The sequence below is a fragment of the Chelon labrosus genome (assembly GCF_963514085.1).
Source record: "Chelon labrosus genome assembly, chromosome: 15".
Classification (NCBI taxonomy): domain Eukaryota; kingdom Metazoa; phylum Chordata; class Actinopteri; order Mugiliformes; family Mugilidae; genus Chelon; species Chelon labrosus.
Genome location: NC_140348.1, coordinates 18,670,862 through 18,697,442, shown reverse-complemented (window position 1 = coordinate 18,697,442; position 26,581 = coordinate 18,670,862). Strand labels below are relative to the sequence as shown.

The window sequence follows — 26,581 nt, the reverse complement described above, 5'->3', positions numbered from 1 at the left end:
GGATTCTGCCTGTCAAAGGGCAGCGGTACGTGTGTATATGGAGAAACTATGAGACAATTTGAACGTGAAATTATTTACAGTAATGTCTGCAGCATATGGAAGACGTGCACTTTAACAGCTTATCTCTGCCTGTCCCAAAGCGAGACACTTAGCGAAACTTTTAGCGACTACGGGTCAAACCGGAGCAGCTGCTCGGCTCAGAATAGGTTAGCAGATGTTGGGGAGCCTCGAATGACAAACTGCGTAGGAGTAAAAAGAGTGCTGTCCAATTGTTTTAGCTAGAAAAGAGTCAAGGAGATGCAGCTTCATTTCCGTCTCAGATCAGATCCTGCACGTGCATGCAATGTCACCGTAGTTCCTTTAAAGGACAAGCACTTTTTAATCCTTAAAACAGAAATGACACATCACAAATTTAACAGGGTTTCTTTTTTTAGTTTGATTTATCATCTATAAACTGCACTCACATCAAAGAAGCACACTCTACATCCTGAAAAAGGAGCACTTCCTGAGGTCACACTGCTGTTTTCAGTGGCAGGATGTTATTTAAAAAATTAAATAACTTCCTCCAAGGACACCGTCAAGGACATGCAAGTGAGAATGAGCGCAGCAGCCTGGTGTGTTTTTTTTTTTCTGTTGGGATTGTTATGTGGATTTGATTTTTTTAAATTAACATATTTCCATTGCCAGATGTAAACTGTAACATATGCATGTTATCACTTTCAAATTTAATTTCATTCATTTGGAGTGATGTTTCTGCTCGACTGTCTCCAACAAAACTGGTTCAAAGAAAAAAACATCTTGATTTTTACCTGATCAAAGCGCCAATATGTGTGTACAAACAAGTTTCTGGCTCCGACTGTTCGGTCCAGGGCATGTGGTGAACAGTCGCTGTGCCAGAGCTCTCTCACTGTAAATTCTGTTTACAGGGTGGAAACGACACCACTGAGAGCAGTGAACCAAAAACTGCCACAAAGGTGCAGGCGCTAAAATCGAAAAACAATGATCTTGACAGACGAACTGCGGAGAAGAGTTTTCTGTGGTTTCGTCTCAACGAGCGGCTCAACTCACACCTCAACCGCCACTTGAAAGTAGAGTGCTCCACCCTAACGTATCATCACTTTTCAATCACTGAAATGTTGCTTGTTTACAAATCAGGCAGTTACAGAGAAAAAACCTCATTAGGCTGGAACTGACAAAGACATTTGTTGTGGCCGAAAACCGAGCTATGTGAGTGAACCAAAACAGCAAAGTTGTTGAGCGAAGGGCTAAACAATGAACTTAAGTAGTACAGCTCAGTAAAACTGAAGGAAAATGCAGAATCAACAGATATTTTTTGTATGGTCATCATTATTATGAACAGCTGCCTGCTTTATTATTTCTTTTCCACCCCAAACTTAAATCATCAATTTTAGGCAAGAAAGTCTGAATCAGGGGAACTTCAGCATGTTATTCATGATCCGTCTGGTTTAATGCAACAAAGAAAAAAAAGTTAGCCTGTTTCATTTTCATCCCGTCCAAAACCAAATGAGTAATCTAAAAATGCCAGACAACCAGTCACACCAAATATATGCAGTACGCTCCTGAAAGCTGCTCCCATTCAACATGAGCCATGTTTACTCCAACCACTGGAAAATATTTCAGTCTGTCTGACGTTAGCAGCGGAGGCAGTGATTGTCAGAGGCCCGGTCCGGCTTCAGGCACCAACCTGATAAAATCCCAGACAACCTGCACCGAAACACGTGCGCGATGAGCAACGAATCAAACAAGGGAGTTCAGAGTTCATTGTACGATGGGTCCAGTCCAGAAAAACAAACGTGCTGTGAGAGCAACATCTCGACTTGAGCAATAGTTCTGCTTATTTAAGTGGATTCAGTTTTGAAATGAAAACAAATTTGTGGATTTCATGGGGCCGGACATTTACGGTAATTAGGAGTAAATAGCGCTTTCAGTAAACAGGAGTGGCATTGCGTAAAACGTCTGAACTTTCGCATCAATACATTAGAACTAATTCTGACTATCATTTGGAAAGCTTGGATTGGTCACTGGATGCCATTAGATGGAAAAAAGGAGTGTCCCTCTTTCACATCAGGCTCATTTTCCATTTCCAACTCTTAACCTATGCCCCCCATTCCTCGTTCTTTCGCCACCTCCCTTTTTTTAATGATCACTGTCTCACGTTTTACACATTCTCCAGCACCTTTACCACTCAAATTAGAAGAGCTGATCGGCTGTACACTTTCACTGACAGAGCACAGAATCCAGGGTACCTCAGTGAAGACATAAACCAACCAAATCTGTACCTTCAGCAACCACAGAGCGCTGCTAGATACGCCAGTGTGTTGAAATGTCTCCCATGAGCCGACACATACTTCCTCCAGGCTGAAACAGACAAATACCATCTATTGCAAGTGACAGGAAACATATACCATCTGCACTGCCATGCATGAGGCCACATCATGAACAACAAGGTCTCAACCTGACATGCAATCATTTGCATGCTGCTCAAAACCTTTTTCTAACAAACCGACTTTTTCCTCTGAAACAAACATCTCTTCGCTCCAGACATTTATTTGAATAAAAATGGCTCAGATAAGAGGATATACAGTACGGCTCCTCTTCAAGAATCCAAGTGCATGGAATTTATTGCCTTTTTAAACGGCGTTCGCGTAAACACAAATTACAGGAAACTTTTACAGTCCTGTGTGCATCATGAAGAAGGCATTCAACATTTGACCCTTGGACAGTTAAAGCCACAGCTGGGATTTATAAAGCAGGAGAGAGAAAGGTGCCTCACTTCCCCAGTGGAAATTGGCAGATGGAATTGGTTTACTGCTCAAACACACCCAAATTCATCAGCGTGTTATTTTTGCTGCGCTCGCTCAACAACAACTTGATTTCACGCCAATGCTAACTATAGCCGTTTTAGCGTAATATCTCGATCTGAAATCGAGCCAGCCACCTATAATACACAGATGTGTTCCCTCATATCTCAGCTCCCCCTCACTCAGTTCCCACATTGTGATATTTCTCAACACATTCTTTGTTTCTGTTCTTTTTTTTCGGTCACTTTGCGAGCAGCACGCTACCCTTTAGAATTGACCCCAGTGCTGCAGCAGAGGAAATTTAGCAGCAACAGAAGCACCGGGAGCAGATTAGTCTTGCATGTGCCACATTATACCTTCTTCATCCCTCAAATTCTCAACTCAGAGTTCCCGTCATCACCACGCCTCTCTACCTTTAACCCCTGCCGGATCTCTATTTGTAACCCGGACTGATGGGTCTGCAGTCAACACAAGGACACATCGTAAGAAGCAAAAACAAACATGGTGCTCAAAAAAAAAAAAAAAAAAGAAAGGAATCCAAAAGAGATCCTTTTAAGGAAGCATCTTTGGGTCTTGTGAACTGGGACTCAAACTGAAACAAGGTGGACTTAGTCAGTCTGTATTATGCTTTCAAGCAATAATGGGAAAGACGATGCTGTGTTAAGAAGAAAGGAATGCTTCTGGACAAGTGAGATAATACCAGTGTCCAAATTCCTCCATTGTTCCTTCCACAGTTCACTGTAAAGTGAAAATATGATTTTCTTTTCTGTTTATGAATCATCAGCTTGTGTCATCATCGACTGCTACAGTGCCACGTAACTGTAGTTGACCCGTCCATTAAAGCCTTGCATGGTTTTTAGTTTTATTGTCGGATTTTCTTTTACTTTTAAATAGAGGATGACAAATATATTGCACTTGAAACGAGGAATGATTGCAGTTAGAGCGCTTTACTTGTAACCACGTCTAACGAAGAGCATCAAATCAGTTTTTGAATTTTGATGCCGTTTAGCGAGAACAACAAGCATCTGAAGACATCCTGTCTTCTGCGATTAACTTCCTTCAACAAGATCCCTATAGATATTTTTTGCATAAACAGGAAGCTTCTTATCTGCATTTTTACGCAGTCAATATGTAAGAAGGTAGAGGACTCGAGAGTGAAAATTGAAAACACAGTTGATGATCTTTGTGTCATGGTTTGATCGTTTAACGATCCAAAACTGTGGTGAAATTTGCTGAAAGTTTCAATCTCAGGAGAACACATTCCCCTGACAGATGAGATACCAGCAGGGAGGAGCAGCTCTGTGTTTAAAATGTAGTTTCAGTCTTTGTAAGTGTATTTGAGTCTACCCCATCCTGGTGAAATAGGAGGTCTCCAGATGCTTCCTGCAGCTGATTTCAACGCTGCGCACAAATCTGGGGCACTTTTACTTCAATGTTATTGTTGGAACCATTGTTTTTAGATAAAGGCCTGATAAAACTCCAGCGCACAAACACAGGCCTGTCAACCCCACCTGATCAGGGTAGGTTACAGTCTCTGCCGGACACTAACAAATATCACATGTATATATATTTGTTCCATTTCCTTTGGGGCGCATCCGGACCGTTTATACAGGAAGCAGAACTTGACGGTGACGCCGCCGCACAAGCACGTATTAACAAATGGGTCAAGCAGTGGGAGATGATGATAACCCCTGCATGACAGGCCGCTTTTAGGATTCAGCATGCATGCACACTGAACTCCCCGTATCCTTATACTGTGTGTTTCCTCCACAGTGGAAGTGGGAACCATGGTAAGAGAAACTCCTTCATTGTGGTCAGACTTGGCCACCCATTATGTTTCCTTGCGGTGGCATCGTGTGGCAGCAACGCGGCCAAAAGACTGCAGAAACATTTTACCCAGCATGCTTGGCTGCCAAAATCAACAAATCGTCAAATCTGCCCAACCTTTGGTCTGTTGCGATACGAGTAACAACGATGGATTTACTATGGAAAGAACACAGAAGTCTAATGAGCAGCCATACCAAAAAATAATACTTCACTTACAGTACATCTTGCATGACTGAGAGGAACTTCATGAGAAATTTGACTTGTTTTACTGCAACAAAAGTCTGTTGGCTGGGCACTCCTGAAACAGAGCTGGAGAACACACTGTCTAACGTTCATTCGTGTTGGCACGACCATGTAGGGAAATCCTGACAAAAACATTACCCTGAGCTAAAATTAGTCTGAATAGCTCTTCTTTAGTAAATGCTATTAACACTAATACTGCTGGATACTAATACTATACTTTATATGATAGTGTCTATGAAATTTTCCACTTGATTTACTATCACAGTGCTCTGGTATTTATTTATTTTTTATTATATTCTTTATAAATAGGTACTTCACTTGCTGCCATGTGTAATAGGCGACAGCTGGATTTGATTACCTTCCTGCTATATACTTTCATTGTATCAGGTCTCTTGGCCTGAGCTAAATGAAACAGGGGGAGCGGCATCAAGGGATTTGCGTGTTTCTGTTGAAGTGGCAGACAAAGCAGGCAGTGTGGCAGCGGCTCTGGGTTTCCACGTGCCAGACACTTCTCGGGCCCCGGGAGTTTGACGTACGGGGAGACTTGTTGGGATGCAGCGACAGGAACTCCTGCTTTGCCTTGCTCTCCCAAGCTTCCTGTTTGTCTACGGAGAGCAGACTTGGGTCAGACGGTAAACGCGGAGGATTTCTCACATTTGTTTTGACTTACTGTGAGGAGGAGGTTAGTTGATTTCACTGCAGAATGCAGCTCAAATACAATCAGGTAATCTGTCAGTCACAGGAAACTGCAGTACACTGTCTGTCGGTTACTTCACTTCACATCCTATCAGCCACAACTCACCGTCTGGGACTAAGTTCAAAATCGAGCAAAGTAAAACCAACTAGGAAAAATATTTTTTATAAGAAAGTAATAATAATGTTGTGCATTATTTGGTTTTAAGTCTAATGAAATTCTATATCGGAGTTAGTAACATGGGTGACTCAGGCTGTATTTAACAGTTATTTTATTTTATATGATCAATTAAATACAAATTAAAAATGGTATTCAGTTTAATATTATAGAAGAAAATAAAAACATATTTTTGGCATTTTTTTTCTTAATGAATCAACTAATTATTTGTGTTGTATGGTGTAACTGCAGAAAACCAGTAGTTGTATAAGCAGAGCTGATGCTACATCAGTGCAGTGCAGTAAGAAGAACCAACATTTAACTTGTGACACTTGAGAGACTTGAAAGGCTGCAGTTCCTGATGTTTCAAACTAATTATATCATGTAAATGATGAATCTGTACAATAAAACTTAGCCAAATGACAAATGAATGAGGTACAGAATGATGCAAACACGTAGGCAAACAGGTAAAACATTACCTCCTTTACACATAATCTGTCTCCTTCTGTAACTTCATCGACCCTCATCAGTTTATCTACACGGTCTGTAACTCTCATGTGTTGTATTTTTCAAATTCCACATGTCGGTATGGTCAAGATTTCCATTCAGTCACATGAGACCGGAAAAGGCCTCAGTGCATTTAGTTTTGACAGATAGATGTTCATCCTGTGGATGCCTCAATAATAACAGCAGCCCCCAGACCCCAGAGCAAAGTTTGATGAACCTTTAAATACTCCTGCGGTGCCAAGCAAATGTTAGGAGGACATGAAATATAGGGCACGGTGTAATATAGGCCAGAGGAAAGGGGGGCAGGCGGGATGCTTTACAAGCTAAATTAAACAGACAACTGTTACAGGCCGGGCTTTAGCTGCCTATTATAGCTCCTCCTTGGAGACTGCGATGCTAAACAACACCACACATGACCACAAATGGAACTGACTCTTGGCATGATTTCAAGGTTCACGTGCGCGCCACGGTAAATGGGGCTGCTGGAGTGAAAACACGCATGATGATGGATAAACTGCCAAAGATGTAAACGACGTGGAAGAAGTGCAGAACATCTAACAAAGGGACAGTTAGCAGAATACTTCACTGTGACGACCAATAAATCAAAGTCCTACGACCAAATAGTTTTAGGAATTTGTCTGGTTGCTTTCAGGACAAAGAATAATGGCCGCTTTACAGTTTATAGTAAGCTACCTGCATATCACAGTGTAATGTTGAAATAACACCTGTCGCACTTTAAATCCATCAACACAGATGTCCTCCACTCAGCAAACATCATTACTTGTGTAGACAGGCTAGGGGTGTAGCTCTAGTGATGGCAGCATGGAGGTAATCAACTCATGTGCCATGACATATCAAGCCTCAGGTTGATATTTTTGGTTCAGACAGAAATAGCCACAGCTATCAGATGGACTGCAGAGAAAGTTTGTGTAGACATTTATGTTCTTCTCAGAATGAGCTGTAAAATCTCTTCACTTGTCATAGAACTTTCCTTCTCCAGTACTGGGATCTGTGAATTCTCCACAAAATGAACGACATCGACATCAGTCACAGACAGGCTGAAGATGCTATTATGCAAAACGAGATGCTTTACAAGCTGTGCTAATGGTATGAAATGGTAGACACTTCCTGGGCATGTTGCTGCACATTTCATTACTTAAGACGCATGGTCTTGGAAGAGTCTCAAAGGTCCAGCTTACTGGTAACAAACATTACGTTGCTATGAGGCACTCACCGTGCCTCTGTAGCTGGTATAAAATGAGACAGTAGATAATATTAATAACTAATTCATTACTAATTGGCATCCTTCGGACAAGAAAATATGAGTAAAACCCTGCACAACAATGCTTGCTAAAACATTTATGGACTATTGCTTCTCTGTTTTAACATGAAATAACTGTGGATGGAGCACAAAGTTAAAGTTTGCACGCTTTGATCGTTTTTTTTTTTTTTTTTTTTTGAAGAAATATTTGCCAGATGTCACAAGATTGAGGTAGTAAACGAAAAGTTTATTTTCTCCCGATTTGTTTCTCTGAAAAATAATATTTATTGTCAGAATGCTTGGAAGATATGTGGCTTGTACAAAGGGGGTATAATATTTAGTTTGGCGACCACGAGACAAAGGAATCAGTCGGAAAGAATAGACCACGTTGGCCGTCTCATTTCTGAACGGTCTCTAGATGAACTAATTGTAAAATGTCTTGCATTCCTAGACCTGACCTCTATGGTGTGTTTCTTATCATGCACATCCAGCATATAAAAAGCCGTGACACTGTTCCATGCCTTGGGTATTTGCATTGTTTCTCATAAAGTTTAATTCCAGAGGCATTCCTTTGCAAGAGAATAATTCTACAAACATTCAAGCTATGTTACAACTTGGCACAGAAAGTTGAGAAGCTGCCACAAAACATGCCAACTTTCTCGAACACGCAAAACTGAAGAATGCCTGCTTGAAGTTGGTGGTTCTCCTGTTAAATGAGTCATTTCCATGTCACGGTCAGCACCTCTGATCATCTGAACCTCTAATCATCCATCAGTCGTCAGTTGACTGCTTTTCCCCGCCCTAAATGTGAGGTACAATTCAAGTGAAAGCCGGCAAAGAGTTTATTTAGCTAAAAATAACCAAACAAAGACCATCTGGAGTGCTGGTATGCTGTAAGTTGATGCCAATGAAAACATGTTTAAAATGATCAACATGAAAGTCTTGCATAATTTCAGAAGGAATTACTCCTGAAACACCAAAGTATTAGCTTCTGTACTCTATGCTCTCTGAATAACTCCGTTCTGCCCTTTTGCTCTCAGTACGACATGATTTACCGAGTGACAAGTCCGGGTTCTCACTCGATCTCAGATGGAGAAAACTGAGCATGTCCGCTGCGTGTACACCACTTAGAACAAACTTTAACTGTTATTAAGTTTTGCTGTTAACTGAGGTCATTTAAGATGAAGTATAAAGTCAACAAACGGGGTCGACGGATGGTCAGCGCGGTTCCAAACGTGAGAGCGTCTCAGAATAGCTCGTGGCCTGCTTCCACCGGCCCTCATGCATCAGGGCTTGAGCAATCAACCCTGACGTGAGGGTTTTCCATCAGCAGCGCCAGCATGCAGTTCCAGTTGACACAACAGCGGCCCAGCTCCCTGCTGTTAGTCTAGTCTCAGCCCTGTGTTTTCACTGTATGTTTTAGGCGAGAGAAGCGTGGGGCGGGGGTCCGCAATCTCCCCTACCGCCACCACCCTTGAGGAAGTAGTCCAGCAAACCAGCTGGTTTCCATTAGCATACCTCTTCTGGGGAAGAGAAGGACTGGCTCATGTGGGCAGACACACGAGGAAGATAAATGATGCGATTGGTCAAGAAGACTAGACCGTCTCTCAGAGTGGAGCCAGATCACCTCTGATTATGGTGATTCCTTAGCTTCCCTCTCAAGTTTTGGACAAACTTTTCATTACTTTTCATTCAAATTTAAGGTCATTCAACCTGTAAACAGACTGCCTGTGAGGCTGTAATTTGGCCACCACACCTTCACAAGTCTGTGTGGCTTTCTGGCAATCTGGTTTTTGCTGATGAGGAGGTGGAATTAAAAACAAAAAGCACATTCAAGTCTATCCAGATCCTCCAGAAACCACCCCAAAAGACACTTATCATCTGAAAAATTAAATATTTAGTGAAAGGAATCGTTCAAGTGTGAGGGATACCCTTGAGGTATTTGCCTTCTTGTAAAGAGACAGATGAGATAATAAATATCACTCAAATATGAAGCTAGAGCCAGAAGACATTTAGCATAAAGATTTCTAAAAGGTATGAAACAGGAAGCCCAGTCTCATCTGAAGGTAACAAAATCTCCCTGACATTGCTAAGGCTGTGTTCAGACTGTCAGAACCCCTGTTATACATTGGTGACATCAAAGTGTGTTTTAATCCAGCGACTTTAGTGCCTGTGCTAAGCACAAAGAGCTGCAAAACAGGACCGTTCCCTGAAGTAACATCTGTCCTGATGGATGGCACTTAAGGTACGAGTGTGTTTATCTCACGGCTAGAGAGATGCCACAGATACGTGGCGTAATTCACTCGCCCACCCACAAACCCGAAGATGTTTGGTTCAAGTGTTGAAATGTCCGATTTACTCCCAGCAGAAACACTACTTTATGGGACTTACCCTCAGCTTAATGTTATGTGTGTTGAAACTTTGATGGAGAGAAGTGAAAATTAAGTTTGAAATGTTAAATTCTCCCATGTGCAAAACTATCCAGGTTTACTGAGGGGCCTGGGTAAACACACGCTGACCGTACCTTGATAGCTGTGATGTGCTTTTCGCGCGCTGAACAAAGGAGCTTACTGCTACAAAGATCCTGTGTGCTGTGCTCTCATTACAGCCTGAACAGTTGAAGGAAGAGCGGCAGTCGTGGTAATGACAGCCCCCCTCAGCTGGCAGCTCTGCCTCCCACAGTGAAAGCGCCTGGAGAGCGCCGTTAAGAATGCCAGTGAAATTTACAGGCCTGCACTGGGCCTCTGCATTAGAGGAGGTGAAACACGGACGGTGCCCTCAGGACGAGGACCCTCTCTGCGGCTGCAGGACTAAATCACAGAGGAACACAATAGAGGGACTATGCGATGCCAAAGGAGACTCTGTTTCCTGTTTCTGTCAGTTTCTGCAGACGCACACTTGAGCACCGTGTTCTCAGGAACCATCAAGCGCCCGACTGTTACCTTTAACCTAAACCAGCGGGGTGACACAAATAGCTTCCCAGCAGATGCCTGTTAATCCACAGCCTTCAGCTACAGCGGCCAATTCTTTCACCACTATGAGTTATGTAAGGGCCATTGCTCTGTCTTGACATTAAAATCCATCTTGTGTTTGAATCCGTGTAAACATTTTTAGCTGGAAAAGTCTTTTGAAGCTCCAACCAAAAACTGCATAAGTAAATAAATAATGAAGAAAAATAGGCCACAAAAGCAAATAGCTCATATCACGAATCAACACTGCAGGATGAGGGCGCTTAATGTCATGGGAAAGTTACTGAGAGATCAGCTGAGGACGTGAGCAGCGCATGGACAACCCCGGGCAAACCCAGCCAGCTGCAAGACCACGCACTTCAAACTTACCTTGACGTAAGCAGTGTAGCGCTGGCACTCCTCTCTGTTGATGTCCAGTCTGAGCTGGTGGCTCATCTGGCTGATCTGAGACCCGCTCTGAGCGAAGTAGACCCGGGAAGGCTGGCTCTTCTGCCGCTTATCCGCGTCGGCCGTCAGGTTGTACAGCAGCTCTGAGAAGGAAGAGGCAGAAGCGCCTGTTAACACATAACAGCAACTGACAGTGATGGTTCTTTGAGTGAAGAAACACTTGAAGTATGCAGGGTTTGGCTTCTGGTAATTGCCATTAAAACATGGGAAAAAATAAATGATCGCAGTCCAATTAAGTGAGCGGGAAGGATGGAACATTTCTTGGTCAGATCACTGGATATTACTCTAACTTAACAAGAGCTCTTTGTTCACTGTTCTTTAATGAAAACAGTAGAATTAATGACACTTAGGCCATAGGTTTGCCGCTTGATTGCTCATTGGCTTTCAGCAATCGTGAAGTTTTGTTACATACAAAGATTTTAAATACAATTTTGAATAACATTTCAGAAAAAAGACTTTTGTCCTGATAGTTCACAAGGGGATAAAAAAAAAAAAATAGAAAGAACTTTCCAGCCGGTGGTGCACAAAACTAATAATACTGTGAAAGAAAACATCCTAACAACAACATTCCCGCTGGTTCCACGCCTGGCTTTAATGACACTGGGACACAGAACTACGTCAAACCTACTTTGAATTCAGAATTCAGCCAAACATTGCTAACGTTTCCGTTTCTTTGGCCACTCCAAATCCATGAATCAGCCTCATTCTGTAGTAATTTCTTTAAGAGGGTGTCGTTCTGGTAAAACAGTGGGAGGGGTGGCAAACACACCCTAGTTGGACCAAAGAGCACTGTTTTCGTCGTCCAACAGAGGGAACGCCATGATCTCACTCCAGCGTAGGCAAAGGAAGGTTTCATTATGAGAGTCACCAAACACATGGTGCTGCACTTTCCACGGCGTTGGCCAGACGGCTAAACAGAGAGGCTTTATTCCTGCGAGCCAGGACAGAGTCATTATGTAACGACAGGGCTCCTGCTCCCCTGGGGGGGTGGGATCGTGAATGACCACACCCAAACACTGGAACAGTGCTGCACCTCAGCTCTCAGCAGACACCGCGCCCAAGAGTCAGTTACTGAAGGGTAAACCATCGGCCATGCTGATAGTTAGCCGCGGGCCAAAGGCTGCGGTAAAGTCAGCGTGATCATGTTTACATATTTCCCATATTTAATTGACCACTAATAGTTCAAGGAGTATGAATTTCACTTTCTCACAGCACAGAATGACCAGAATGTGTCTGCGGGGGTTTGATGGGGACATTGATCAACACCAACGACACATACTTGCTCAGATTTATAACCTCTGAGATGCGTTGTCAGTGACGACAAGATACGCTAGCTGACACAACGAATTAAATTAAAAAAGTTTTGAAGGTTCTGCATTTTTTAGGTTAGCAGAGAGCAAAGCTAGCTGTTTCTTAACGCTAAGCTAATCACCTCTTTTCTCTAGCTAGCTTCACACTTCATACACAGACACACGAGTTCTATAAATCTTCTCGTCTAAATAATGGTAAGAAAGCACAGAACATGCCAGATCCCTCACCTATTTGTCCAGGAAGCTGTCTTCCACGGAAGCGCAAGCAGACAGTGACGTTGAAGCAGTTTATGTTCTGGTGGCCCTCGTGGCACTGCGGCACAGAGATGTTGATGGAGACGGGCAGGAAGATGGAGACATCCACCGTAATGACAGGCCGGGACCTACAACCACATGAACCGACACACAGGAACACAAAGTGGCAGAGAGTGAGCATTAAAACAACTCCGCAAGTTAAATTTGTTTCCAGAAAATACCGCGTCGAGACAGAGAATGGTCCCGTTACTCACCTAAGGAGGACAACGCTGTCTGACATGAAAGCTCCAATAGTGACGTCTGAAACAAAAACAATGGAAATTCTTAAAGAAGATATGACATTAATACGACAATAGCCGCAATTTGACACCTGCAAATCATAAACAATGCACAGAGGACTTTAACTGTCATGCTGGCTCAGTCTGACTGTCAGCTGTGGAATGCAGTAAACAAGATGCCTCTATCACGAGCCTGAAACTCTGCTACTGCCTGAGAATAAGAGGCGAAAAACCATGAGGGGGGAAAACTATCTAACAATCTCATCATTTTCCATTCGATGTTATTCTTCACTTTTTGTTTTCCTGATGTGGCTAGGAAAATCTGGTCCATCCCTACCTGCGTATCCATTGCCATCCATGTCCACATTGCCAGAGATGGACTGGCCAAACATCTGCAGACCAGGGTTTACGCTGCGCCCAGACAGTTTCTGGAACAGATGATGCCAGCCTTTAAATAACACATGCCAGCGGGTGTGGAAAAAAAGCAGCACAGTGTGCAAATTGTTTTTTTTTTTTTTTTGCTCTGCAATTGTTTTTCATCGACAAATTATCAAATTAAGCGAGAGAGGGTCAGGGTTAGTTCAGACACGTCTGTGATAACAGCAGGTACCAGATGACGCTTGGCTTTTAGTTTTGCTTTTGTTTTTGCTTTCGTTTAACCTCGTTAAAATCATGAAGGTTTGAGCTTAAGACAGGATATGGATAGTATCAAGTGAATACCGTAAAGTGACTACAAGAGTAAATACACTGCTACAATACCACAGTAGTGGGGATTAACTGCTTTATGTGGGAGTTAACGCTTATATGCTGTCCAAGTATGTCTTTAAATTCAAATTTGACCAGTTGTGACATTTGACAGCAGGGAAACATCTATTCTTTTAGCTTGAAATTTGATGAGTCTTCCTAAAGTGACCAGAAATACACAAAATTTTAAAATTGTATACTTTTGTACATTTTTGTACACTGGGATAGATTTCAGATCTACCCGTGTGAGTCAAATCAAAGAAAATAGGTTATTTTAGGGAATCTTGAAACTATACAGGCCATGGAACCGTGTATTTTTATTTATTTATGTGTTATTCCTTAAATGTGAACAGTATGTGAGGGTTAAAAGAGTGTTTGCTCGAAAAAGTACTAATCAAAAAATAACGAAGCACATTCAGAACTGGTTGTGCCTTGCTCAGGGATGCGTGGGCCCGAGGCAAGACAACCACCTGCAACGTTAAGAGCTGCTGAATCTGCACGCATTCAAAAGCCACCACATCAAAGTTTAGCATGCATTATTAAAGCTATAAAGAAATTACAAAAAAAAAAATCACATAATGTTATTGTTCTATATCCCAGTAAATGCTATTTCTTACCATGGAGTATTTTTTCGTAATTCCTGCTGCATCGCCGTGGTAGATGTAGACAGCTCCTCCATAGTCGTCCTCTTTAGGCGCTCCTATGGCTACATCTGTAAACGTAAATGAATGAGCACATAAATGAGTGAATGTTTGTGAGTGTGCACAAATAACGTCCATTAACCTTCTGTTTACGTTCAGCTGGCCCGTGCTTGGGAAATAAGCCTTAATAGTAAGACTCGTAATAAACAATTAAGCGTTGTTAGGGGCCATAAAACTTGTGCGACCTCTGAGAAAGTGGAAACAAGACTATAAAGTGCTGGCACGAGCACTGAAACACCCTCATCTTAGCCCATTGCAACACTAAGTCCATGTATAAACTTGTTTTTACACACCAAAACACTTCAATGCCATGCGGTGCAGCAGAAATGTTTAAAGGAATTTTGGCGTTACACAATAATTAATTCATTATATAGAGATCGAAGTGCTTTTGTCAGCGTAGCCAAAATGAGTGCTTCTACAGGAGTTGGTTCAAATTAAATGGTAGCAGCTAAGTTGTAAATAATGCTGTCAGTCAGTGCCTGGCTCTTTCCGCAAGCCGAGAGTGACGAGTAGCAGGATGAGTTATATTTCACAGCTGCCATCTTTCCCCGCACACATACACACATGCTCTGCCAGGCTGCAAGGCGTGAGGCACACTGAGATAAAACCAGGCAGAGGCTTCCAGCCACGAGTATGAGATGGACGCCAAGTCCAACCCTCAGAGCGCAGCCAAGCCAGCGCCAGGAAGAAAACAGACAGCATAGATGTACAGTATGTGGATAATTGTGTTTGAGTCTGGATGACCGTGTGCACGCGAGGGTGAGAGAGGGCAATATTTCCCGCAAATCCCGCTCACCACAGGGTAATGGAAAATGTCTGCGAAAATGATGGGGTTTGTTGCACCTACTGTGCATCCCAACCAATGTTTGGTTAGGCAAAAATATGAACTGCGCGACTGTTATCTGGCAGACGAGAGAGGAAGCAGCATTGTTTCGCGAATACAACGTCAGTCTAACTGAACACAACGCTGTCCCTAAGTGACTGCCATTCTCTGGATCACTGGTTTACAGACTGAACGGACATGCATAGAAAATACCCCCATCAGCTTTGTCCTGTCCTCTCCCCAGTGATGAACTAGGGCTCGAATATACAGTTTCACTGAGGAGTGTTTTGTATTTAAGAGAACTTAGGTTTTTCTACGTTGCTATTCAAGTAATAACCTCATAACCCCATGAAAAAGTCCTACCCCACAAGTTGACAACCTTAACCACTAGTTCCAAAATATACAAAGAATGAGTAATCCCAAAAAAATTACTTTACGAGAACAAATAAAGTGTTTATAATGTGTCACTTTGCACTGACCTTGATAACCGTCGTCATCTATGTCTCCGATTGCAGCAATGCACTCTCCAAAGTGTGCATTGAAAGCATTGTCACCGGTCAAAACACCATCCTCTTCCATTACCCCCTGAAAACAGCACAGTCGGGAATGAGAACAGTCGATATGCAGAGATGGCAAGAAGGAAAAATACTTTGATAAAATGATTTAGCCACAGCTGGAGACTTAACCCAAACCCAAACTGTATTATTAAATAACAACACCACTGAATCACACTGTGCTCTGTTGTTTCATTACACGAACAAAGCTAAAAAACTTGCCCCCGATATCATATGTCACTCACTTCACTGTACTCTATGCTTTACGCATGTGTAGATGAAAGGGTACACCTTCATATTCCCACTGAACCACACATCCCACTCACATTGCCCTTGCTGAGGTACACAGACACCTGGCCCTCATCTCTCAGCTGGCTGTGCATGGGTGCCCCCACCAGCAGGTCCGACAGGCCGTCCTGGTTCAGATCAACTGCACACAATGAGGAGCCAAAGTAAGAGCCCATCTGGAACCAAGCCGAGCCACAGAGCAATGGGTCAGATCACAGTCACGTCTTCAGTTTATATGATTGACACACAGTTCACACACTGGCGTTATTAAAGGAATATTTACACAACTTATGTCTTCAAGCTGCCCTGGCTTTCTTATATTTACCCTGCATGAAAAGCATTAGCTACCTCCCTGGCTTTGCGCTGCTGTCTAAACACTTAGCGCAGACATAAACAGTCCAAGCTCTGACAACAGAGCAGTTGGAGCAAGTTGTCTGCCACGAACAGGTATGTTAAGAGTAGACTACATGATTCTTAAAACAGATTAGGTTGAACAAATGTATGTTTACTGATACAGAAAAAAAGTTTAACATAAAAGTAGCCTAAGAATATTTAATGTATAATCAAACAGACGGAGGCCACACTCAAGCTCATACCATTTTCCCTGAGGCTTGAAAACTCTTCACCAAAGTCCCGCCATCGAGTTTGAAAATGTAAACCTGTGCAGCAGAAAAACAAAATCAGTGTAGCATGCAATATTAGAAGACTTCAATCCAGCATTTTTATTTATTTATTTAAAAAAATAAATAAAAAAAGCCAATACTTTTCCACTGCCGCTGTGCTGAGGCGCCCCTGCAGCTATGTCTATTACATTAGGAGAGGAGAAGTGTCCCGCGGCCACAGCATAGCCTGGAGACAAACACAATATTCAATTTCGGCTTCTTTGCACTGATACATTTAACATGCAGCATCCTGTTCTCATTAACCCAGCCTCTCACCTAGGTAGCTGTATCTGTGGGAGTCTACGTCTTCCTTGATCGGACTGTAGAATGAATCAGAAGTCAGGTTGTAGACCTTGATCGTCCCGGTCCAGTAGTACGACCCCGGTGCCCCCATCACCACCAGCTCCTGAAAAAACACACCCACGCTCATGTAGATAAATGTGACTCACTTTCTGTCTGCACTGCTGCAGAGAGGAAAGAAAAAAAAAGAGAAAGAGAGACAGAAACACTGTCGGGCTAACGTTTGGTTAACCAGTGGCCACAGACTGGTTTGCGCTATCTGCTCTCTTAAACACACACCCAGATGGCATGCGAGCAGCTTCCTTTGATGTGATGGGGAATTCAGAGACCAGGCAGGCAAAACTGAAAGCCGTAAAACGATTTGCTCACGTCTCTGTTGCGAGGACAAGAGAGTTAAAATGCTGTTTTCACTGGACGTACCCTAAAAACTGTGCCTTGGTTCATCACCTGAGTCTGCTACAGTGGAGAATGTGAAGCTACTCTTGCTTCACACCAACAAACTGAACAACACACTAAGGACCTGAGTCAGCAGCATACATTTCCTGTGCTACGGTGTCAAACATCTGGGCACCACCAGGCGTAAGAACCCAGGTTCAGACAAGGATAAAGGTTTAACAGTTGGACATCTTTTCTTTAAATTCTCCGCATTCTTTCAAGGAGCGGAGGGGGGGCTGTTAAATTGCTTTAGCAGATCCACACTGACGTCCTGAACCCGGGGAAGAGAAAGAGAGACTGATGATGAATCTTTGGGTACAGAACAGTAGATTCATTGTGGAATCCGCAGTTATCCGTACCGCTTCTTTCCCAAAGGCACAAGTCTTATCTCTAGCATTATTTACGGCTTTCACATGATGTGGGATAAGATAGCACACATATAAAAAAAAATAAAATCTGAGGAGGTGACACTCACAAGCTCCTCATCTGCAGTTTTTATAGCTCTTTGCAGTTTGGGTTTTATGATGTTTACACTGGGGTTTAGTTAAAATAATGAAGTTATGCTCATGGCAACTATGAGTGAGGCTGTTTGACTGTATGCTGAAACTCCCACACACAAGATATGGAGTGAAATGTCAGTTACTATTGAAATCATCTGACGTAACCTTATTTTAGAGAAATTATACCTTCTTGTGAAACTGCTGCGTTCTGTCACACGGTCTCTTTGTATCTGTAAAGACTCAAATCCATGCAGTGAGTTTAGGACTGCAACTACCAGTAGTTTTCATTGGCCCAAAAGCTAAAAGATGTTTGATTTACGATAAAAGTACAACCGAGAAAAGCAAGAAACCGTCACGTTAGTGGTCAAGAGAATGATTGGAGATCGTGTCTAAAACATAATTTAGATAAAAAGATTTTAGTAAGCAGCAAATTAGAGGCTAAATTAATGAGATGAGCTTCTTAGATTAGCATCAGACTAACTGGACAGCTAAACATATGCATGTAAAATAAGCAACGGTGCAAACACACATGAGAACACTCTGAGGACACATTTCAGTCACTTACAGCCTACTGTAAATTACTGTATGTTCCAAATTGAGCGTAACTGTAACCTGAGACATTAAAAGGACCTTCGCAGAACACCGCGCTCACGGCTAACATCGGGAAATAATTATATTGCCGTAGTATTGAAAACAAAATGTCTAAGCTGGTCAAATGTACACGTTACTTTATTCCTCAAATGCACTTTGTTTTTCCTGTCAAACTATATTCCCACTAAAATGCATTGAAATGTTAAATCTATTTGACCTTCGTCTAACCACCTCTGCAGCAGCTGCACCGGCTTACAGCCAGACGTGTTTGGAAGACCAATGGGTTACTTGTAAGGTACAAAAAACAGATAGCGTGCATCTAAGAATGATGTCAGCTGAGTACTAAAAAGGAACAGTAGTGCTTGTTCAGTAATCTGTAGAGAAACGAAAAGTCATGTTTACATTGACGTTTTATCTCGGCGAACAATAGCAAAGGTCAAGTGAGGCCCCTGCAGCATTTCCTACAGTTTCTGCCTATCAAAACACAAGCTAACACTTATCAGCAGTTGGTCAGCACAGCGCCGATGGCTTTGATGGAAACGCTAGTGCATATCTATCTGAAGGATTTAGATTTTTCCGCATCATTTGACATTGCTTGGGTGAAAAATTCCCCTCTAGCTCGGCGTATACACAGCAAAGCATATCTGCAAACTATCCTCAGGATACCACAGAGTCAAAGTCAACAAAGGGTGATGGACAAAAGATTCTTTTGAGGTATTAGACATGTGGTAGTGTTAACAGTAATCATACTGTTCAAGTGAGAAAATGAGTCTTTTGAGAAGTACAATTGGCAATATGGAGGATCTCTAGCTCTCTGTTAGGCAAACTGAAACGGGGGATTACATGTGTTAAGAAGACGAACAAGCACCGTTACTGACCTCCGTAAAAACTCCCGCTATCCCGGCTTGGCACGAGCCATGCTCTTCCCCATACTTCTGCTTATAGTCTGAAAGAAAAAACAAACCACAAATTATTTCACTGTGTGCTCGAGCCAGCATTTACTGGAGTTTTTTCCTGCATTCCATATGGAGCTAGTCAAAGTCCCGGTCCCATCCAAGAGGAATCTGGGGGCAGAAAGCAGACTGAAAGAAGGGGTGCAGCACTGAATTCAAGAAAAAAGGACCTCTTACTTGTTTATGTGAGTGTGTGTGCGTGTGTGGGGGGGGTGTTCTCAGGTTACAAAAATATTGAGCTTGGATCAGCGCAAAATGCACAGTAAATACAGTCCCATGCACAGTGTGTCTGGCTTCTCCACAACTGCTGGCAACGAGAGTTACCAAAGGAAGTGAAATCCGACCCCGGGAGCACAATTAAGGTGTAAAACAGCCTTTGAAAAATAGCTCTGAGTCACATATTAAAACATGTGTGCAGCACATTTTTCATGAGTCACCTTAAAATGTTATGCTGCAGATTATTTTGCAAAATGGAATGTGGTTTTTAGCGTAGTAGCGGGTACGCGAAGGAAAACAACCTGCACGACAAATGGATTTGATTTACTGCAATCATAACAAAATCCGATCCCGAGCGAAGCCTTGCTTAAAAGCACCGGATTTCTGGAGAGTGGAGCCAAAATCAGAGCTTTTACTTATTGGCCATTATTACACCTTTGTGGAAATGTTGCTTTTTTGCTAAGCGGTGCATAGGGAGCACTCATTCTACATCTCCATCTGACAAATGCTGAAATAGTTGGCTTAACAAACTGCGTGCCCTTTGATGATAGGAGCTGGCTCTCGCCGAAGTACATGTGTTGGGCTTTAGGAAGGGGGATCAAACTTCAAGGCTCCCCTGCTACTGTTCCTCAGAGCCAGAACACCAATCAGAGGCCGGGTTTCACCCTGATGGTGCTGGCTATAGAGATAAGATAAAAAGGAAATACGAAAGGATAAACAGAGTGTCCCCAACCTATGGGTCTCCACCCCTCGAGAGGTCCCAAGATACAAAATGTTGGCCAGCTAAATGTTTTTCCAGATTTCTCACATAATGATTCATTTTCACCAAGAATTTTATTATCAGCAACACACTGAGTTTATAACCTCCTTCTTTGCGTGATTTTAAGAAGGTGAAAGAGTCTCTAGAGTCAATCCCTGTGTTTAATCTTTTCTAGTGCACGTGTCTTTTTAATTTAAGAAATCAGTGTGGACGAAAATGAATTTTAATGCTTGTGTCTCTACTGTACCTTCGTAACAAGGGATGAGAGGTTTGGTCCGGCCCTGTAGAGTCGGAGGAATGATGGAGCAGTACCCATGTGGAAGGATATGCTCTGCGTCGTAGTAGACGTTTTTCCAGCGGTGAGCACAAGCCTGCGTGACAAAAAGCGGTTATAAAAATAAATAATAATAATAATGATGCAGGCACACGGCTCGTTCCGTAAACACAAACATTTCAGATTCGAGGCAGGCGTTCCTCGACCAAGCTGATGGTTTAAGCCCCTTCCTCGCCGGGCTGGAGTCAGCGCGTCTGCGTGGCTGTCAAATGATCGGCAATGAGAGGGGGAATTAAAGCCCATCCATAATCCTGACCATAACAGCCATGGTCTGTGGTGTGAATATCTCGGCTGCAGGCTCGAGATCTGCATTTCCCATGGAGCCTTCAGCGACGAAGTCTTCACACTTCAACATTTTTAAAAGTTGTCATTTCAAAACAGCTCCCCTGCACTTTACAGCCAACTGCAGAAGCCAAGAGTTCAGAGCAAAAAAATAAAAAATAAATTTAAAAAAGTGGATCAAAAGACAGAAAAACACACTCCTACTGTATTATCTTGCTCCTCAAACAGAGTCATTTCTTAGACTGATGGTGAGTAATTCTCAAAACAATATTTTGCCAGTGAGTTTTTCAAAATAAAACATTCCAGAGATCAGTAAGGATATTATAGATTTCTGACTTTGTTCAAAACAGCCCACACAAATGTGTAAATGTGGTAATAATTTAGTACCCAGGGGGAATGGCGGTGGGGCTCCTGTGGCTCTGGGGACAGAGCTGGACGCCTCTGTGCCGACAAAGTCCACTTCAATTCCCCTAAAACACACCCTTCCTCCTCCCACACACACAGAGCTCTAAATGAATATAAGAGCTTGGCAGATTGTAGGCATGCAAAAAAAAAAAGCATCAGATGACTGGTTGGAAGCAAGACCCTATGTTGAGCAAAGGCAAAGCAAAGCCTGGCAGAAAGAAGCAAACAAAAGCAGCATGAATTCCCCCTCTTGAGAAGAAGCAGTGACTGAAAAAGAAAAAAGATGAATCAGCTGATATAAACCTATCCCCATCGAAAGCAGCTGACAACTTCTGCAGCGTGAGGCCTTTATGGTCGGAGCCTGCGCTGTTGTCATGTTCCTGTTGAGCTTAAAGAGCTGACTAGTCACAAACAAGGGCTTCACTGAGAGCGCCGATGAAATCACCACTGTAAACATCTGCCAAGCAGCCGTTCTACTGCTGTTGCACAGAAACGTGAGTTCATTCAGATGAGATTAAAAAAAAAAAAAAAAAAAAGTTTGGAGCGGCACACCGACACGTGGCCCTGAAAAGCCTCCACCTTTTTTCATCATAACCTCGTCTAGATTGCCAAAGAGTGTGCAGCTGAAATCAAATTCTCAAGACTGACAACTCCAAGAACTCTTGACACTTTGAGAGACTCGCTGACGAGTTAAGCCAGGAGTGCTGGTTTGAAAATCATGCCAGTACATTCCATTGAGGTATAAAAAATTGAACGAACACGAGCGTATTGAAAAGAACAGAGGTTGGACACATGACGGGTTGTCTGGATAGATCCACCAGAGAGGTATTCAAACACATTCACACCTGTTATGAGAGTTTCATAACTCACGCAGCCCACCGGACAACCTCAAACTGTCCCGCAAAGCCGCTAGTTCCCTCTCTGCCCACCGCAGGAGACGGGGGTTAATATTTAATGAAAGCCTGCCCTTGAATGGGACCACCGCAGAGGAGCTGAAGCCTAAACAAACTCTGCCAGCTGCCCTATGATCTCTGTGCAAACACTTAGGCAAGCACCTCCGGGATTAGCACCATTCTGATTTCCCCAAACCACGCTCTCGTTTCTTTTAATGAACGATCTACTTCTGACTCTTCCAGTCCCACACACGAGGTAAATGTTTCACTGAATTATGTAACCGCACAGCAGCTTCCAAATCTGTCTGGCTTCTGTTGTTACTCCGGCTTTGAATATGCAAAAAGTCATTCAGGATCATTATTTTAAATTCATCCCATCCCTTGCTCCGGTTGAAACTTGTAAGAACATAACACAGAATTGAAAAAGTGGCATTTTTTCTTTTACTAAACAAAGGCTGTAATGGCGAGACCAGCTGTGCTTTAACAGTGCGGTTCATGGCATTTGTAACAATGATGTTGGTATAATCAGGTCTGTTTTTTTTTTTTTTTTTTTTTTTTACAAGCGTACGTGGTTTGCATTACGCAATTTGCTCAAGCGTCCCTGAACTCACCAGTATGCTGCCGCTGGCTTTATCCTGGCGGGCCAGGCTTACACCCATCCACTCATCATTCCTGTCTCCCTGGCACGTCTTCCCACACGACTCTCTCGGCTTGTTTCCTGAAAGACAATGGGAGCACTTAGCAGACGTTGAGTCATCAGGACAGAGGACGTCTTGGCGCGAGCAGCTTGTCACTTGTCGGCTATTGTCAGCTTCTGGAGTTCTGGGATTTCTTCTTTATTTCTGCTGAACGCGCAAATGACTTGACAGTTTGAATAAGCGGAAATCAAACATTGAAAAAGACAAACGATAGAGGAACAGGAACTCCTCTATACAGCTAGTACAATCATATGTGTGAGTCAAATTTAGCCATTATTTTGTTTAGTACAGCTTGTACTAAACAAGTATTCTATTCCTAATTTCTTATTCACTAATCACTCACTGATTGTAAGTAAAAACTATGCACAATAAAACAATCCACCAGACAAGCAGCAAACCCCTGTACAATTGATGCTACAAACAACTAATCTATCAAAGCTTTCTTCCAGCTTTGAACTGATTCATCGCCTGTTGCAGCATTTGATCACAGAGATTAGCTTTTCATGACCAAGATACATTCCCATGTAAAGGTTTAAGGTTGGTCCTATCTGTCACGCAGCACCATCAATGAGACGTCTGATTGGTCCCAGATGGCCCCTGTGTGCAGCAGGACAACGACCTTAAACACCCAGATTAATGAAGACGTATCTTCAACGAGATCAAGATGACCCGCAGCAGATGATGCGCTCCCGGGGTTACCTGGATTTGGACTGTCATGATGTGATAGCTTAAATCCCCAGAAGAACTGAGGCAAGTTGTCAGAGACGCTTGGAGCAACCTACCGGCCAAGTATTGTAAAGATCTGTGCACGAGTGTAACCAGGGTTATTAGTGGTTTGCCTTAAACTTATCTGATGTGCACATATATCCTGGTATATCTACAATACAATTGATTTCTAGGACGGGCTTACTAATTATTTTCACACATGCATCAGGTTCATGATCTAAAGAAAGAGAAAGGTGAGAAGTGTTGCAGAGTGCAGAATGGCAGCATCATCTATTTCAGGAAGATGTGCTCACTAAAAATCTAGATAACTACTGACTACTGATGACTACTACTGACTACTAGTTCATGATAAGGAACATAAATCATCAGGAGTATAAAGCTCCCGTAGAAAGTTGCACTTTGATTAACACTTTCTCTGCTTTTACTCTCTGTGTCTATGAAGCTGTTAGGTTACACATTGACTGAGCATGGGGTTAATATTGAAGCCAAGTGTGCGCCCGGTGTTTCGTGACCACAAGAAGGGAGGAGGAGGAGGTGATGGAGGAGGGGAGAGTTTCTGAAGCTAAAGCTCAAACTTTTTGGCTCACGTGCTTGGAAAATATTAGCAGAAGCATAAATCATATTTATCAAAATATTTATGGACCCCTGCACACAGAACCCTCCTGTCTTTTGCACGTCGCCACGAAGTAGGTTCAGAACTGAAGGAACGACTGCGTTCTGTTAAGTGCAGCATAAGGCTGCATTATTCTGATAAAACAAAACAGATGCTCGAGGGGGAGTCTGGAGAGACACAGGAAAATAGCAGCAGGAAAGCCCAGCATGTGTGTGTGTGTCACTGTACATGTGAACGGTTTCATCAGATATGGAACTTGTCTGTGTTAATTCCTGTAAAGTTGTGTATGAGTGGAAGCGTTATACAGATGCTGCAGGCTGTGGTGACTGACCTCTTCCCAGATCCATCTCTGTGCAGCGGCGATCTGGGTTGCTGTGAACTCGACACTTAAATACTGCTCCGGGAGAGTGCACATAGCTACTGTAAGAAGAGGATGCCCTCGGTGCCCCTACTATTACCCTGCAGACAAGAGGAGAACGAAGAGGATGGGACACGTTGGCTGTTTCACCAACAAACACTTACTAAATCTTTGATTTGTGTCACTGAAAAATAAGAATGGAAAAAATAAAAAAATAAAACCCCTATTGGGGGTTTAGAGTATAAACAGAACTGACCTTCCATGAGGAATATTACCATTACCTTGAATGATCTGGGTGTGGATACAGGTCAAGCTCTAAAGTCATTTAAACATTTGTTTCTAAAGTACAAACTCATTGCATCACTGACAGACAGTAACTTTATTTTCAGGGAACATTGCAACATGGCACTCACCAGCGTGTGTTGTCATGATAATGCTCCAGCACGGAATAGCCAAAAAAACTAGAATTGGGTCCGCGGAACACCAAAGGATGTTCTAAATCTATATTGTAGGAATAAGCCACTGAGATTGAGAGATAGACATAAAAAACATTGTGTACTCCCGTTCTGTGTTTCCGCAGAGGAGCCATCCCTTTGCGCATCATGCGTAATAACGCGGCTAAAGTGTCCAGAAGTAAGAAAAGAAGGGGGGAAAAAAATAAGAGCGAATTCTCTTCAGTGGTCAGAGTGTCCAAAACTATCTTTCAGGTATTTTTTCCCGGTCTAGCACAGCGTGTGGGGCGTGATGGCATGAGGAAAGTCTTAAGGAGGAAAGTTAACGGTCCGGTAAATAACGGTGCGTCAGCTCCTCTCCATTCTGTGTCAGTCTGAGAAAGTTGTTGCTCGCAGGCTCCCTGTCGCGGAGATAAATGCAAACGGTCGTCAAGTTACCTCGATGTATCCTGGAAATGTGTGACGCTCCGCTCAAAATAAAAGCGCCCCTGTTTGGTTGGACGGCTGCTGCAACGCCGCAAGGGAAGTCGGACGTTTTAACGTGAAAGGTGAAACCGGAACCTATAGTTTTATCGGGGTCCGCGGAAGTGTGGTAACGCGGTCATGGGGAGACGCGAATGGTTTTGAGGCGCAAAGCATCACATTTCACCCGTGGGCTTTGGGGGGCTCAGTTCACCAGAACGGAGAGAGGAGGGCGCACTGCTGCCACCTATCGTGGAGCTTCATTCTCACATTTAAAAAGGCTTTAGTTCAATGACTTATGTCTCTATAAGAAAAAATAAGAAACCCTTATATTTAAAGCCCCTGTGTTGTATGTACGTGTATTAAATGCAGCATTAGGCAACATTTCATTTTCATATGGCCAACCACACAATATATACATCAGTCAGGCATAACATTATGACCACTATCCTAATATTGTGTAGGTCTCCCTTGTGCCTTCAAAACAGTTGTGACTCATCAGAGAATGGACATGGGACTTCTGAGGGTGTCCTGTGGTGTCTGGCAACAGAATGTTGTTAGTGGGGGGCCTTTGGGTCCTATGGGTTGAGATGATGGATCTCTGTGGATCAGGTTTGTTCCAGTGCATCCCACAGACACTTGATCAGTTTGGGATCTAGTGAATTTGGAGGCCAGGTCAACACCTTGTGCTGTTTTTCGTGTTTTTTTGAGTGTGTGTGTCAGGCTGCATCCTGCTGGGGATGGCTGCTGCCATCGAGGAGTGTCATTGCTATGGGGTGTGTGGTACATGTCTAAGTAACTCTCTTGAACACCAGGTCCAAAAATGGATTGTCACAAGGTGGTCAATGTTATTTACTCCTCTTGTCAGTGGTTTTAATGTTGCGGCTGATCGGTGTATAGCCAACTTCTCTCATAAATGCACATAAATCACCTCTATGTATAGACCAACACTACTTCCATACAGTATTCCAGTCTCCAGTCTGTAAGTATTCAAAGTCTGCATACTTACACCATACTGTACCAACCTGAGCTGTATATACTTATGTTTAGTTGTGTATCCAT

The 26,581-nt window shown here is 42.9% G+C and overlaps 1 protein-coding gene across 1 annotated transcript in view; it reads right to left on the bottom strand.

The window, feature by feature from the left end:
• The window catches only part of itga9 (integrin, alpha 9), a 47,335-nt gene extending 21,146 nt beyond the window's left edge, over nucleotides 1–26,189 (bottom strand). The window contains exons 1-15 of the mRNA XM_084562329.1: nucleotides 25,019–26,189; nucleotides 24,579–24,706; nucleotides 22,822–22,928; nucleotides 20,544–20,667; nucleotides 19,246–19,313; nucleotides 16,818–16,947; nucleotides 16,643–16,728; nucleotides 16,476–16,538; nucleotides 15,918–16,055; nucleotides 15,517–15,622; nucleotides 14,131–14,225; nucleotides 13,107–13,197; nucleotides 12,746–12,791; nucleotides 12,465–12,619; nucleotides 10,849–11,009 (exon numbers count right to left, since the gene is read on the bottom strand). Coding sequence (XP_084418455.1) covers nucleotides 10,849–11,009; nucleotides 12,465–12,619; nucleotides 12,746–12,791; nucleotides 13,107–13,197; nucleotides 14,131–14,225; nucleotides 15,517–15,622; nucleotides 15,918–16,055; nucleotides 16,476–16,538; nucleotides 16,643–16,728; nucleotides 16,818–16,947; nucleotides 19,246–19,313; nucleotides 20,544–20,667; nucleotides 22,822–22,928; nucleotides 24,579–24,706; nucleotides 25,019–25,209 — 1,689 coding nt within the window. The 5' untranslated portion in view covers nucleotides 25,210–26,189. The remainder of the gene's footprint in view (nucleotides 1–10,848; nucleotides 11,010–12,464; nucleotides 12,620–12,745; nucleotides 12,792–13,106; nucleotides 13,198–14,130; nucleotides 14,226–15,516; nucleotides 15,623–15,917; nucleotides 16,056–16,475; nucleotides 16,539–16,642; nucleotides 16,729–16,817; nucleotides 16,948–19,245; nucleotides 19,314–20,543; nucleotides 20,668–22,821; nucleotides 22,929–24,578; nucleotides 24,707–25,018) is intronic.
• Nucleotides 26,190–26,581: the final 392 nt, after the last annotated feature.